Raw genomic sequence first — 17,180 nt, 5'->3', positions numbered from 1 at the left:
CCTCCTTCTTGGAGTCTCATGTCAGTTGCTCCTGGAAGTCTGGTTGCTGTGCAGAGCAGTGGGGGAGGAGGGGTGCTGATATCAGGGTGTCCCTCCTCCCAACTCCCTGTACTCCATTTCTGCAGAGCAGGAAGTTGACACAACAGGACTCAGGAGTGGGATATGGCTGCTGCTGTCCAAACAAACAGGCTTCAATCTACTTAAAAGGACAGCATACTTAAAGGACAACACATTTCTGTCTTTCTCTCTCTCTCATACACACACATGCTGTGTGTCTCTGTTTCCTCTCACACATCTTTCAATACATATTTGTTACTTCTTGATACTTCTTTCAAAATGTGTTATTTTCATTTTTTTGACAGGTGCATTTCACAATTTCTATTTCTGTTGTATGCTTAAATTAAATTTGAGTGGTGAGTTCTAAAAGGCCTAACTTGGCCTGGTTGGAGTAATTATCACCTGAGTAACTTTTTGAAAATGTCTATTATATCTAGGTTCTTTTGTTTCTAATGGTGGTAAACGTGCACATAGCAAAATTAATTCTGCATATGTATGGAAAAAATTAGAGTGAATATTGATCATAAGCCTAACTATAGTCAAAATATACCACACCTACTACTTCCCCCCAGTCCATAAGGCTTGTTTACTTTATCAAAGAAAGTTCTTAGCATGGATTTGTCAAGAATAACTCATGTCAAACCAACCTATTACTCATCATCTTATCTTCTCAGTTCTTCAAACTGATTACTTAATTTCACTTCAGTACCCACAAAGATAATGGCACAAATAATTGACAGGGCTGTAATTCCATGAGTGGTCTTTATTGCCTTTTTATAGATTGGCACTGTGTTTGTCCTTTTCCAAGCTCTGGAAATTCACCAATCTTCCATACTTTGTAAAATGTTTACATAGCACAGTTTATTTACTCGGTGCTTTACAAAAACATTTCCAGTTTCAGAAGCTTACAATCAAATGATCCTGTCCTGTAAACTCTTACTTATATGGGTAGCCCTGGTCACCTCAATGGACGTAATTGTGTGAGTAAAGGTTTGTCCTAAATAAAACTAAACAAAAATTTCCCAGGGCTCTCAGACATAGAACAACAGTTAAAAAAGAGAAAGGGTATGAGCATTATTGACAACAGTAAGCAGGAAGATTTCCCACACGCAGTGGTGGCAAATTGGTGGAGCCCGGGCAGCCCCAAGCCCATACAATGTCGGGATGCAGGATGCCTGGGCTCCAGTGTGAGAGCTAGATCGTCCTCCCTGTCTCAGCCTGCTGCTCGGAATGTCTTCCCCAGAGCTGTGCCTTGCCTCTCCTGTGGCATGCAGATGCAGCTTTTCACTGCCTTACCAGCCTCTGCAGCCTGTTTATAGGGAGCAGCACTGGCAGCAATCTGACTCCTGCATCTGCTGAGGGAGGGAAGAAGGAAGAAGGCATATGACCCCCCCTCCTCCCAGGTGATTGAGTGTACTCCTTCCTGTCTGGGGCTTCGGTGAGTGTGTGTTGTGCCAGGAGGGAGTGGAAGGAGGCGAAAGGAGGGGGGGAAAGGAAGAGGAAGGGAGAACCATAGCTCCTCCCTCAGCCTCATGCCCACCTGAGCCAGAGACCTAAACTAACTCCGTGCACCCCAACCCTCTGCCCTAACCCTGAACCCCTCCCATACCCAAACCTCTTATCCTCACCTCAGGGCCTGCTTACAAATATATATCAACTTACAAGGCAGGTGTGTGAGGAGGATGGGACTTGGACTGGTTTTGGGCACCAGCAAAAATTATACGAACCTGCCACTACAGACCACAACACTGTAACTCCAACATTTCAAATCAAATTAAAATATAAATCAGTGCTCTTAGGCTTTAATAAACCTAAAGTTTCATGATTTTTTTCCCCTTTTGGAAGTGCAAAGATGTGATTAAACATTCCAGTTTAAGTATATGAGAATATTAAAATTAACATTAGATCATAAAGTAAACGGAGTTCAGATTTGAGACAGAAGTAATTACCAACAAACAACTCTAAGGCCCAAATTTTGCTCTCAGTCTTTGTCTTCAAAGATATGTAGGTGTATTTGAGAGCTATGACTGGCTGTTTCTTCTGGATGCCTGGTGTATAGTATTTTCTGTCATTTTCTACCTGCTCAGGAATTCAGGTAGTTGTAGTAGTTCTAAGACTATAGCCATTAGAGTATATATAATTTCATTGAATGCAACAGATGTGTGAGTGGGGGGAGGGGAGAAGGAAGAGTGTGTGACTAAAATATATGTTAATGATCATTAACCAGTAATTTTCTGCTTTTTAAAATGTCCAATTTACTGTCAAATTATAAGTCGATTCAGTTATTCAGTGCATTAATTCTGGTTCATCAAATTATGACCTTTCTGAGAATTCCTACTTTAGTTGTTTTGCTGAAACCACTTATATGAGGAGATTGCATTAATGCTTTAGGGGGAATTCTGATGTGTATTTTCAGGGAAGCTGTTCTTTGATTTTCTTTCCATCAATATTATGGCTAAACTGCTACCTCAATATATACAAATATTTTTCTTCGCTGAAAGCCATGTCTATTTTGAAATTACTAAATTCGATTCCTGATTTAACAAATTCAAACTAGCATGTTCACATTAGGGGAAACCTTGAAATTAGTCTGAGATAGGCTCCATGAACGTGGTCATGCTATCTTGGACTTAGAGCCCCAGGAAGCACTGGGGGGTAATTATTTCAGATTACTCTAGGGAGTAAATATTTCAAAATAGTGACCCCGGAGCATCCACACTACCATTATCTTGAAATAACTATTTTGGAATTAGCATTACTCCTGATGAAAAGCAGGAGTACAGATTTCAAATTCTGTGGCCTGTTATTTCGAAATAATGGGCTTGGAAGTGTGGATGCTCCACTTATAAATTCGACCTAGGGGGTATTTAGAATTAAAGTCCTAGTATAGACCAGGGCTAACTGATCCACCACTAACCAGGATGCTACACCAGAACTGACAAAACATGTTATGCTAGGCACAGATAATTTACTCCTGACCTGTGTATCAGAGTGGATACTGTGCAGGATTAGGCAAAGAATATTTTCTGCAGTTTTCACACAGGATGCAGTTTGCTTTTATTTTCTCATCTCAAGTGATATTTTTCAAGGGCTCTTTAATGCCATTGTATATGCCACATAGGAGATTCCAATCGCACAGGAATAATTTCTGATTTACACACATCCAATACAATAAAATCCGACAACCCATGAATATTACAGTTAACTCTCTTGCTGTTGGACCTATCCATGCATTTATTTTTGAAGGAAAGTCCATTAACCTAGAAGACTATACTACAAGTTAAGCAGGTAAGAACCATATTGTTCATTTGACAAATCTCTCTGTCAAGGGGCCTGGAAGTCATGGGCGAACATAGTTCCACAGAAAGGACTGGCAGTGTAGTACAAGTGCTGCACTGTTAAAGGTGGTGTCATTTAGATGTGACATATTGAGATCCTTTCTGGTGTTTATTCAGGTGGAAGACAGAGCCTACGGCACTTTTGAAAAAGCAGAGGTTAACTGTGGTGTCTTTGGCCACATTTTCTCTCTCACTGCCTTAGTATCCCCACTGGTTACCTGCAGCAATGAGACACAGGCTATGGCTATACTACAGAGTTTTTGTGGGAATGTGTCTGCTTTTTTGGATCAGTTTCTGAAAAAGCGGGTGCGTTCTTCCAGAAGCCCTGTATTCCTCATTTTATGAGGAATAAGAGCTTTTCTGAAAGAGGAGGTTTTTCCACATTTGGCCAAATGTCGGAAAAGCCTCTTCTGGAAAAAGAATCGGTAAAAGGTGCGCAAATTGGGTTTGCAATTTGCGTAACTTTTTCTGAAAAAGAACGGCAGTGTAGAGAGTGCATGACATTCCATGACGCAGTACTGGGTTGCGACCCATCTCTTGAAAAACCATGGTGCCATAGATATATATAGAAACAGCTGTAGCTCATATTCATACCAAACCACACACATCAAAAATTTTTCTTCCGTCTTTTGCCTCCTATGAAATTCAATACAAAATATAAAACCCTTGAAGCATTTCTATAACTCGGTCCAACATATTTAAATATGCCATTAATTCATTAAGTGCTGTCACTTTGCAAACTGCTGTCAATTCATTAAGTGCTGTCACTTTGCAAACTGCTGCAGATCTCCTGGCTATTCCAGATACATGTCACATGGGTGAAGAGATTTCCATAAAATAGTTATTCCTTGCAGCTTAGAAATGCTTTTCTTTCTTAAATTGATGGTGTTGGTGTGCGTGTTACCTGCAATTTTTAAATTAAATTATGTTGAGTCAATGCACTTATTTTCAATATCTTAACAGACCAATATAAAATGAATAGTGTTTGAACTGTGTTGCATCTGTTCTGCTATTGGAAATTAAACAGATGAAACAGTTAACAGAAACTCATTAATCAATGTTAGTTCACAAGAGTCAGGAAAATGACCTAATATATAAATGCAAATTAGTTTTTTTAAATGAAATGTTTACTTTTCTGAAGCCAAAAATATCAGTCTTGTAGCTTAGTCAGGATCAATGATTTATGCCACAGAAAATGTTTGACTTCAAGCTGTATACACTGAGGAATAGCATTTTATTTGCATTTTGATCAATAGCAAATATTATTTTTATAACAGAGCTCTGTAATGTACGGATAACACATTTTCACTTCAGTCTGTCATAAGACAAACCTTGATACAGCAAGTAAATATTCCTTTGTTAAAAATGAGAAAACATTAAGGTACATCATAAACTCTTCACACTTGTAGCTTACAAAGCTTGGGTTTTTGGTTACTACGCTGTCAGATGATTTTTGGTGTGCAAAACTAATCAACTGCTTCTTGCTAGCAGCAATGATATATTTCCTTGGCAACTTCAATATTTATCCCACTATAGGTAGTTCTGAATTATAAACATTTACCATATTTGGTGACTTAGTAATACATTATACAGCAAAATGTACAATATTTTACAATATAATATACAGAAATCAGGAAAAAATACAATAAACATGCGTTAGGTAAGCAAACAGGAAACCCATTTTTTCCAGTAGAATCCAGCCTTTCCTATTTAACTTCCGGGGCCACAGAGGACTGCACTAAAAATGTCAGTGGACGAATCATGTAGGGTCTCTGCCTTTTATCTAGAGGTAAGGCTCATAATTAAAGGAACTGTCGCACTGTCTTTCTATACGAGATCGAGTCTATTAATGTCCTATCATGTTAAACCTTGTTGACTGATAATGGGTTTTGTAAGCATGACTGTAAGGCAGCTTGGCTCTCATCTTAACTGTGTTAATCACTTAAGTGTCAGTCAGGGTGTACAGTGAGCTATGCCTTTTTAAAGAACAGCTATTTAAATACATATAACTTAGCATGTAGTTCCAAAGAGCCATGTGAATGTGACTTCTATGGAAATACAATATGTGCTCAAGTCAAGCCTGGTGCATCTGCAGTAAAGTTAACGGAGCTATCCCTGGGATCACTTTCAATGTACAGAGAGTACATTTAAAATATCAGTGGATGGGATTAGGTTTAATGGGAATAAGGCATCCATACCCTGAAGGGAGCTTTGCAAATCTCAGCTAGGGTCTGCAACCTAAATTTATCAGGTACTAACACTGGAATCCTCAAAAATGTTTAGTCTAAAGTAGATTTCAGTGGTTTATCTAATTAAAGACTCTTTGACATTCAATAGCTGTTTTATGCTATGAAATACTTAGCTACTTTGTATGGAGAAAAGGGTTTCTGGACTGATGGCAAAAATAGAGGGATTTCATAACCAGTGAAAACATAAACTTTCCTAAATAAATATACTGCAAATTATACATGCAAACAGGATAAGGTCACCTCCTTTCCCCATGTGATCTTAATTTAAGCACAGTCAACTTTCTTGAGAGACAATACATCTTCTCTAAATATCTGGCTCTATTTCTTGCCTGAAGAGTGTTTTGGCCAAGAAGAAATTCTGGAAAGATTTACCTCCATGAGGTCTCTCAGACCTCATTAACAAACTGGAATCAAATCCACCAATGTTATGTTACCTACCATCCTTCCCAACCCCCAGCCAATAAAAGTACCAGGCCAATAACTGAATAACAAGAGAGCTAAAACTAAAGCCAATGTTAAATGTGTGGGTGTGCCAGAACATTGTATATAGTATGAGTGCATTAAGAAAGTTAAATGCCTGATTTATTATAATTTGCATGTAGTGGTTATATAGGAAAATCTTATTTTTACAAAAGATGGATATGTTTAAGGAATGTTAGACACAGAATCCATACTTTGATACAGTGTAATGTAAGATTGCTCCTCACTCAACTGGCTTCACAGTGCACTTTATGCCTATAGGCACATAAATAATGTCAATTGCAAAACTGGAAGCAGTTTCTTTCATACTTTATTTTACAGTTTCTCACTAAATATATTTACAGGACATGGATTTTGCTTCAGTGCAATACATAGTAATGTTGCATAAGTACAAACCGTTGAACTTTTCTAAAACAAAAGAAATAAAGCACTTAACTGATTTTACAGCTAAGTATGTAAAGCAACATTTATAACTGTCAGTGAAAATGCTAACAGCATCATTACTTTTCATACATGATTTCTAGAAACAAACCACAAACCAGCTTTACATCTTCCAAACTATTAACTCGTATATAGTACTGTATCATTTTAAAAAATGAAATTATTGTAAAGCATATATACTCTACTGTACGGCAGTCTTTTTCTATGGTTATCGTCTTACCTTTTTATACAAATATGATTTTGCCTTGGCAGTTTTGAAGAAGAAAGTTATCTCAAGATATTTAACATCAGTAACAAACTCTGATAAGCGTAGCTTCTTGAGAACTTGCGTTAACAGTATATCTTCACAGTGATATTTATGAAAGGTTGGAAAAAGGTCAGCATAAAATATTTCCACCCTTTTTTCAATTTGTATGTAAAAATCATTACTTTTATATCAGTAATTATAAAATTACAAACACTTTCTAGAAGTAAATGCATCTGCAGTTATGATAGAAAAAGTTATTTGTAAGATACCTAAAACGAGCATAAAATGATTATGAAATTAGATAAAATTCTTTATAAGGGAAGTAACTGAGTTCAGACATGTAGAAGAAGCAACACACAGTAATTTAACAAAGATAACTAATTAATCAACTGAAAAGACTAATAATTTATTAATAAATGTTTAATGTGAAGGAGTTGCAATGACATGAACTCAACTTTTCAAAATATACCATTAATAATTTATTCATAATCTTGGTTTTGGCACTTCATTGGAACAATTAGATTTCCAAAGACCAGAATATGTATAAAAGGTGTACAGCGCCTCAACATACCTTGCAAATATAGTACTGAAGTACTGGCAAACACTGAAACAGAGTTAATTAAACATTCCCACTGATTTGCACATGCATGCACTATTCAGACAACAACATTGTATCTATGTTCTTAATAGCGACACCCTTGCATTATGTGAGAGTCAGGCAGTTTCTTCAACAGATCTTGTTTCTGATTTAAGTCTCACAAATTCTTTAGCAACTTCATCATTGGTCCTCTGAGAGAGTATTCTAAGGATTGTCAAGCCAGTGTCATCCATATAGATATTTTTCAGTAGAGGATACCAGGATGTGTTGCTACCTTTCTCTGCAGTGTGCTGTAGCTGGATAACTGTCATTCCCACAATGCGATCTTCCCTGGCAAAGCAGTAATCTTTCACAGAGAGGTGAAGCTCATAGGATCTCAGCCCTTCTTCATTACTCAGAATGCTGCATGGTTTAAAAGGAGGGATTGTGAAAACAGACTTTATTTTAATTCTTCCAAGGAATTAACATGCTTTAGAAACCTTTTAAAATTAATATGCACTTCAGGGATATTCCTCAAACAGAATATTATTGCTTTATAAACTGTACATGAATCGATCCTGGAAAGGTGCTGAGTGATTGCCCTTGGTTCCCATTGAGTTGAATGAAAACTGAAAGCAACTAGCACCTCACCTCTGCATCTGTCATAAGCACTCCTCCTTCTCTCTCCTTTTTGCAGAAATATTTCAGATGTTCAACATTTCAATCAGAGCCACTTAAGAATCTACTGACCAATCATGGTTTTTTTTTAACTCCAAACAGAAACATTTAAACTGAAGTAAAACTACAATTAAGAGGTCAGAAAACTCTCTCAGGTTTTTAAAGACAACTTTCCTTTATTTAGATTCATTGCCTCTTGCCTAAAAACTTGTTTTGATTTCTAGTAAATCTTTGATTTGTTTTTCCTACGCTAGCCATTTTGAATTTAATGCTGAGGCAAATGATTTTATATGGCAATTAAAGGGAGGCTCTCTATCTGGAGGTCTGTTTTCAACATGTTATTTCATGATGTGACCAGATACTGTGTATTCACTATAAAATTGGGGATCAGTATTTGCTATTTGAGTTTCTACCATGATTGCAATTTTTATATCTGATACAAGGCTGCCAACTTTCTAATCACATAAAATTGAACTCCCAGCACTCTGCTCCATCCTGTCCTACTTTTTTTCTGAGGCCATGTCCCCTGCTTACCCCATCTCCCATCTGTTGGTTGCTCGCTCTCCTCCACCCTCACTCACTTGCTCTTTTCCACTAGGCTGGAGTAAGGGATTGGACGTGGGGGATAGGGAGTGGGGAAGAGCTCCATGGTGGGGCCAGAAATGAGGGGTGCAGGGTGCAAGAAGAGGGCTGGGCAGGAGGTTGGGGTGCAGGCTATGGGGCTGGCAGTGCAGGACAGGGCTCCAAGCTGGGGGGTGGAGCCAAGAAGTTCAGAGTGTGGGAGAGGGTGGAAGTGTGGCAGGGAGATATGGGTTCTGAGCTGGTGGTGTGGCATCTCTGTAGTGCCAGAAATTGAGAGTTCAGAGTGTGGGAGGGTCTCCCAGCTGGGGCAGGTTGGAGTATGGGGAGGGAGCTCAGAGCTGGTGGTTGTGGGAGGAGATGTTGGGTGCAGGCTCTGTGAGGGAGTTTTGTTGCAGGAGAGAGCTCCGGGCTGAGGCAAGGGGCAGTAGTGTGGAAGAGGGTGCAGGTTCCAGATGATGTTTACCTCTGGAGGTCTTCCCAGAAATGGTGACATGTCAGACATGTCTCTGTAGTCTGAAACTCAGGACACGTCTACCCTTTCAGGGGATTGACGGAACTGCATTTGATGCAGTGGGAATCAATTTAGCAGGTCTAATGTAGTGATCTAGTGAAGACCCTTTAAATGAACTGCAGAGCACTCTCCAGATGACTCCAGTACTCCACCAGAATGAAGAAGATTAAGGTAAGCTGATGAGAGAGCTTCTCCTGTTGACATCACAGTAAGTTGACCTAAGCTACATGGACTCCATTTCTGTTATTCACATATCTGGAGTAGCATAACTTAGGTCGACCTACCATGGCAGGATAGACAATGCCTTACTGTAAGTTAAGTGTGGTTTCAGGCCTCAATCTGAAACGTTCACAGCAGTTCTACAACATGTACTGTTTGATTATAATTTTCAGTCAAGTGGCTGTGTATTTTGGTTTCTACTGTTAAAAAAAAAAAGAGGGGAGAGGGGGCATTTAGCTTGGGAAAGCAATGGCTAAAATGTAATCTGTAGCTGTCAGCATGATGCTAAATGGTTTTTAAGCAGCTTTTCTTTCTGCAGCCTCGACGTGGTTGTCAGGTGTACGTTCTGCTTTAGCTACTGTGACTGCACTAAGTACTTTTTCCAGATAATGAAAAAGAAATTGGTAGGTTTGTAATTCTCACTATACATTTATAACAACAATACATCTCTAGCACCTTTCATCTAAGAAACTGAAGGCATTTTAGAAACACTCTTTAAGTTCTACAGAAGGCCCTTCAAACAAAATGTTAAGAGGGAAATTCATGCCAGTGTAGAGATCCAAATGAAGCCCTTTGCAAACTTCCCTCTCTCACCCCAGAACTGCCTTAAATGTATGCAGCACCTGTGGTCGGGTTAATTTCACTCCAGGTACTGGTGGCTAGTTGCATTTAAATAGAAATATGATTTATGGCTGGGCCAAACCAACTGGAAAAACCTGCCAGTTATGGGATTGCAGTAGCAAGAACAGGAACATACTTGCTACTGTACCTATCATGCTGTCCTGGATGCTTTTACTGCAGGAAAGCATATCATTAGTATTCCTCCTGCAGCATGCAGTAATCTCCTTGTAGGATAGACAGTGCTTTAAGGCTCCTGGACTGTATATAATAAGTGGAGCTTTGTTTCCTGAAACTCATTGCATGTTTTGAGTTATAGCTGCAAGATTTCACTCATTTTGAGACACACAAATCACGTACACAGGGCACTAGGGGAAGGTTTATATTATTATTTCCTTTGATTTAAAAATGAAACATTGTGCCAGGTAGCCTTAAATCCCCTTGACTCTAACAATATGCTGCTATGCCATAATGCAAATAGAACATAATTAAGGCTTAATCGCTATATAGGCTGTGTCTACATTGGCGCCCCTTTCCGAAAAAGGGATGCTAATGAGACACTTCGGAACCCTTTACCCTTTTTGCACCTGAACCCCCTACCTTAGCCTGGTGAAAATGAGAAATTGAGTGAGGGTGTGGGAGGGTGAGCAACAGAGGGAAGGGGATGGAATGAATGGGGGCATGCCTCAGACAAGGGGCAGGAGAGAGGCAGGGCCTTGAAGAAGGGGGCAGGGCAAGAGTGTTCAATTGTCTCCACATATGAGGTTGGCAACCCTACCACCCACTTCTACAAGAACTTACTTGGTAAATACATTTGTGGCATGACATGGATTGGGCATACTTCCGAACATTGATTTCATCTTTGCTACTCTATTATTATGAATGGTAGCAGCAGAGATATTAACTATGGGTTGAGCCATTCCATACTGAAGTCAATGAAAAGGGTCAGCTGAACTTGCACAGGCATTGGCTCAGGCTATGTTAGGCTGGTGAACAGTTAAAGGGTTTGACTAGAATAGATTTTAACTACAGGTTGAACCTCTAAAAACCAAGACTCTCTGGTCTGGTAACATCTGTGGTTCAGCAAGACCACAGATATTCCTGAATCAGAGAGTCCCAGCGACTAGGAGGCAGGAGGGCCTGTGGCCAGAAGCCCTGCGGGGGCCAATGACAGCAGGGCTGGTGACTGGGAGTTGGGATGGGGCCACTGGAAGTGGGGCTAACAGTCCAAGTGGGGCCTGAAGCAGTGGGGCAGGTAACCCAGACAGCCGGGAGCCTGGCCGGAGCTGGAAGCGGAGCCAGTCCGGGGGGCCAGCGGCCAGGACTAGGAGTGGAGCTGGGCCTCTGGGCTGGACTTGACCTCTCCTGGACTGGCAAACTCCCTTAATTAGGGCCAGTCAGGTCCAGACGATGCTGGACCAGGGAGGTCCGACCTTTATCAAAAACCACTGCAGATCCTTTCAATTTCTTTCACACTTAAAAGTTAACCTGCTGATAGCAACTGAATGTAGGAGACACAGATGCAGAAAACAGGGTCCTACACTGCTCAGTACGCTGTACCATTTACTACACTGCTGCTGTTAATGAAAGCAAAAGGTGCATGGAGCATGTCATTAAAAAGTATAAACTCACATTTTTTGCAACTGTAAGTGTTCCCTCTAGAAGTGATAATATCACCTATTATGTAACTAATCTCACAAAGTAAAGAAAAATCCAATGAAGATTGGTACTTAATGCTGGATGGGTGTTTGCCAATTTAGAGATTAAGCCATTTATAAGGAATGAAAAACACTAAATATATTGACTGCTTGATAGTCATCCAGATGGTGTTAATTGTATTTAGTTGTTAGCATGTTATCCCGCTTTAGATCCTTAAGCTTGTTCTACTGCTATTTCTAAAACGGTCTTTGAGGCCAAGAACCAGCCTTGATGAGGCAGTGGGGGCACAGGTGTAGTGGAGCTAGAATACACCAGAACAGCATTCTAGCACTTTACCACCACATGTTGGAGATCCTGCACACCTGCTTGAGGTCACATGAGTAGCATATAGCTCATGGGGGGAAGGATAGCTCAGTGGTTTGAACATTAGTCTGCTAAATGAGGGATTATGAGTTCAACCCGTCAGGGGGCCATTTAGGGACCTGGGGCAAATCTGTCAGAGGTGGTGCTTGGTCCTGCCATGAAGGCAGGGGACTGGACTTGATGACCTCTCAAGGTCCCTTCCAGTCCTATGAGATAGATATATCTCCATATATTATAATTCAGGATGACACCACTGAACTGGAGCTGAGAGAATCACTGGCATAGAGCCTCAGGCAGCTTCATGGTCAGATGTAGGACTGATGGGCAGAAGCCCAGAAAACAAGACTCCCAGCATGTGGAGGCAGATCATGGTCTTTTAGCACTTGGGAAATGGCCACGCTATAAAGAGGTCTTATTCTAGAAAAAGAATGGAGGATGGAGAGAACAGTTAAATGGAATTTGGTATGCGCCATGCTAAATTTGGATCCCTATATCAAATATAAAGGTTCTTTGGCTCCTGGGAATAAAGGAAAAGTGGTTACTAATAGCAGTTATCACTTTCCATCTTCAGACTTTTGTAAACATTTAAGGCCCAGATTTATAGACTTATATGTATATCTGCCATTAGCAACTGAGGTAAGTGCATATATAGATGACTGACTAGGTATCTAATATCTCATCTCTGTGTGCAACAAATGTGAATTTCTAACTAATCATCTCCACAATTCCAAAAATGTGCTTAATTTCATATCGACTTGACTTCCATGTTTCACAAACTGGAACTGCAAATAGGAGTGCTACATGCCCAAAGTACATAGATCAAAATTCATCTCTGTGTAAAACCAGACTATAACCCAGACTTTTGAACAAGCTGCAAATAGAAAGAACCCTAGCTTTGAAATGGGTGTCTAAATTTATGGTTTGTGAAACGTGTAGTCTTATACTGTGGCATTTTCAGTTTTTACAGCTTTAGCTGCAAAATGAATTGTAACAATGTATATAAAATGGATAGTTAAAAGACTTACAACTGGAATGTTTCATTGTATTTTGGTGACCAGGTGTTGCTCTTTGTTTTGGTGCCATGTTTTCTCTTCTTGTCACTCAGGTTAGGACCCAATATACAGACCTCCACAAATGGCCGGAACATAGCAGTTGTTTGCCAGTTTAGGTTATTAATTGCTATAACTAAAGAGAATAATAGGAAGTAGATATGCATTAAGAATCCCAATGTAAAGTATTAGTAAATATACTTGCTTAAATATATAGTAAGGCTTAGTGTAGCCAATGAGAGGTGACTGAAGGAGGACCTGATGTCTTCCTGGTAGAAAACCTACACTCCACAAACCAGCAATAACTTTATCTAGTCCAGACTGAATTTGAAGTATAAATAACAACAGTTACAATTCCAAATCAATCTGCATTTTCACAAATAATTTGCATTCTTGCCTGGTTTGGTCTGCCAGATGCACTGTATCTTAAACCCCCCCAGCAGATAATTGGTTTTCTTTGTACTTCAGCCTCACCAATGCCATGTTAGACTGTATTTATTACAAGTTAAATATTTTTCTTTGTACAATTATTCACCATCTAACTTCATCACGGCATTTTCAAAACAAAATTACATGCATGAAGAAATGTTATCTGGAACATCACAACTTATGTGTTGGTGGAAGGGTAGAATGGTTTAATACATTTTAACTATGCAGCATGCTAGCAGATGCACATGGAACCACATTGAATATCGACTTCTCCAAACACAACTCCCAGTGTCATCAATAGGGGTAGAATATGGCTCTGAGACCTTGACACAGCCTGACATAACCTCTGTTGTTATTTTTGTTAGGAAGGAAGTATATTAATATCTAAGATTTGCTGTTTTAGTATTAGAACTTTTAATGAAGGTTTCCTTTCTAGATTCTAAAGCCGAAAGGCTCATTATAATGATCTTTTCTGACCTCCAGCATATGGCAGGCCACACAACTTTTTCTCAAAATAATTCCTGTCTGAAGTAGAGTATGTTATTAAGAAAAACACCCAATCTTAATTTAAAAATTGTCAGCAATGGAGAAACCAGCAATATCTTTGTGTACTCCCCATTGAATTTACCCTCAGTAAATGGCGCCAGTAGTTAATTAACTCACTGTTGTTTATATTCAACTTCCAGCCATTGGTTCTTGTTAGACTTCTTTAAAAGCCCTCCATCAAATATTTGTTCCCATTATCAAATATTTGTTTCCCATGTGATCAAGTCAGTTCTTAACCTTCTCTTTAAGTTAAATAAAATGCATTTCTTGAGTCTAATAATCATAAAACATGTTTACCTATCTTTCCATCATTCTCAAGGCTCTTCTTTGAACCCTCTCCAATTTTATTGACCTTCTTCTTGAATTGTGGACACCAGGCCTGGAAATAGTACTCCAGTAGTGGTTTTACTCATGCCAAATATAGTTGTAAAATACCCCCCGATTATTTGCGGCCCTGTTTAAAACTTACCTTTTACAGTAACTCTATGTTCTCCAGTTCCAGGATGTGTAAAGACATCCACCTGCACAAAGATCTCACCTACTGCATTATTGGTAGATTGACCTGAAGGAGTAAATTATAGTTTAATGCAACTGACTCAACTCAGTGGAAAATAAACAATGCTCGTATGTTTCAACAAGAAGCAGGTGAACAAAGAACATTATATTCATGTAAGGTGAATAGTATATTTTGTCATTTCCCCTTTATTTTATTTTCTTAAATGTCTGGAATATATTCAATGCCTGGTTAATGTGAGGCTATAGACCACCTAGTGATCACAAACATTTGTTTCCTATGAGTATTCTCAGTAGGAAAGGGGGAATCTGTCAATAGGAACCTTACATTCAACCTGTGATTCAAAAAGTGGGTGCTATTTTGAAACATGAAACGTGATTGTTTTGCTGAGCTCTGTATATATGTGCACCTCCAGGATTGTTCACATGTTCCTATATTGTGTAAGGAGTGCCAGAAAAAATGTATCTTAATATGAAGTCAAAGACAAATGTGGACTGGATTGTAACCATATAATCTGCATAGGAAGGTGCACAGTACCGTTGCACTGCCTTGAGATTACACAAGGGATTGAAATAGTAGTCCCTTTAGATAGTCACAATGTGATCCCTAGTTAATCTGGGTCAACCATTTTCTACACAGAGATTTGATGGGACTGAGGATGCCCATTCAAACTCCATCTACTCTTTATTTGACCGCCTCATCCCTGTGCAGCCATTCCTCTTTCACCTGCAAGATCAGGAAAGCACCAGGCTCCAAGTAAAGATGCTATCCCATTGCCTGCAAGCCACACACACAAAAAGCCCATAAATAGTTTAAGGGGATGTTTTATATCTTTGCTCAGGTGCACTAGGCAAGTGATAATCTTGCCCTAAATTAAAGATCCCAACTAATGGGTTTGCCCTATTTTTTCCTTTCTCATATCCTAAAATGCTTTTCTAGACTTTGTCATCTCAGTGACTTCCTTGAAATGCAATTCTATAGTGATGCTTATTGGTCAGGTTGGAATTAACCCATAGTTACATTCTCTTCACTGATATTACCAGGACAACTATCCCCTGGATTACCGCATCAAAGAACAAGATTATTTTCTGACATATTACGATGTGACAACTCTCTACTCTATTTACCTGACTGGAATCCTTGAACAAAGCACTCTCGCTGCTAGCTGCTAAGTGAGTTGGACTACAGTGCTGCAAAGAGTTCACTTGTTAGAAATCATAAACAGAAATCACAGTTTAAAAAACAAACAACAAAACCTGTTTTTACGTCTTAAGCAGTAGAGACTTTGCTGCAGTGTCTGAATCTCAGGGTGCTCATACAAATGCTTCTACATATATTCCAGTATCAACCAGATTGTATAGACCAGGGTGGCCAACCCGTAACAGACGAAGAGCCAAAATAGTGAGAGATACAGCACGAAGAGCCGAGGGAAAAAAGTTGTTGGGGGGGGGGGGGGGGGACGGAAGGCCCCGGTCACCGTTCGGTCAAGCAAAACAAAACAAAACAAAATGTTGCCCTTTTAAGAGCAGAGCAGGCATTGTACTTTGAAGGCGGCCATTTTGAAGTCTGAACGGGACACTGTGAATCCGTCTCTGTCTCTTTCAGACAGAAACACGCTGCCCCTTTAAGAGCTGCAGGTGCAGGGGCAGCAATTTTTTCTTTGAAGAGCCGCAGGTTGGCCATCCCTGCTGTAGACCATTTATGCTATGTGTAAATAAACAATTTTTTATCCAGCGGGTTTTAGTGACAAAAGGTTTAGTTTCAGTGGCAGCCATTAGACTTCACAGTGCAGTTTGATAATTCACAAAGAAATCTTTAACATCTTAAATCCCAGCTTAAACAACTAAATCATTTATTTTCCAATAAATGCAAAGTAAATAATGCAAGTTACTTCATCTTTCATGAATGAGTTTTAATAAAGAAGTGTTAGGGTCGTACAGGTTGTACCTCTCTTAACTGGGACTCCATGGTCCAGCAACATCTGTGGTCTGGCATTGACCATGGGTGTTCCTGGACCACAGAGCCCAGGAACAGGGGGGTTTGGTGATGGGGCAGGAGTGCCGTAGGGGACACTGCCAACTCAGCTGGGAGCTGCATGTGCGGGAGGGGGGGGGAGGAGGGGAAGAAGAGGGGAGGTGTGGTGTGGAAACAAGCAACGTGGCAGGAAGTTCTGGTCCCAGCAGCAGCATGGCCAGTGACATCTATAGAGCCCCAGGGGGCTGGGGCAGCAGCAGCATCAGGCTGGAGACCCTAACCTGGTGGCAGCATGGGCCAGGAGGGGAGGGGCCTTCTCTGGTCTGGCAAATCACCTCGTTCAGGACCAGTCAGGTCCTGAGGGTGCCAAATCAGCGAGGTCCAATTTGTAATAAAATGATTAAAAAACAAGTGAACTATCCCAACTCAAGAAATGACTAAGCAGTTTCAACAGCTAGTGAGTTTCTCTCACTATCCTGTAAAACCAATTTTTAGCAATAAGAAAGGAAACTTTATATGCTAGAAGTGATAGATTTGAAACTGATTTCTCTTTCTGAGGGAAACACAGTCTTCTCTAACCAATTCATCACTGTCCAGCCTTTATTTGTTAGCAATGACACTCAATTTCTGCTTCCTGGAAAAACAGTTT

General features: G+C 39.9%; 1 protein-coding gene across 2 annotated transcripts in view; it reads right to left on the bottom strand.

Annotated features, from left to right (window-relative positions):
* Positions 1-4,659: 4,659 nt before the first annotated feature.
* The window catches only part of UNC13C (unc-13 homolog C), a 437,647-nt gene continuing 425,126 nt past the window's right edge, over positions 4,660-17,180 (bottom strand). The window contains exons 29-31 of one of the 2 annotated variants that reach the window (XM_075897272.1): positions 14,513-14,605; positions 13,045-13,204; positions 4,660-7,812 (exon numbers count right to left, since the gene is read on the bottom strand). In XM_075897272.1, coding sequence (XP_075753387.1) covers positions 7,527-7,812; positions 13,045-13,204; positions 14,513-14,605 — 539 coding nt within the window. In that variant the 3' untranslated portion in view covers positions 4,660-7,526. The remainder of the gene's footprint in view (positions 7,813-13,044; positions 13,205-14,512; positions 14,606-17,180) is intronic. The other variant, XM_075897271.1, reaches the window with a different exon arrangement.

This window comes from Pelodiscus sinensis, chromosome 14 (genome assembly GCF_049634645.1).
Source record: "Pelodiscus sinensis isolate JC-2024 chromosome 14, ASM4963464v1, whole genome shotgun sequence".
Classification (NCBI taxonomy): domain Eukaryota; kingdom Metazoa; phylum Chordata; order Testudines; family Trionychidae; genus Pelodiscus; species Pelodiscus sinensis.
Note: the sequence above shows the minus strand (reverse complement) of the source record. Positions and strands in the feature narration are given on the sequence as shown.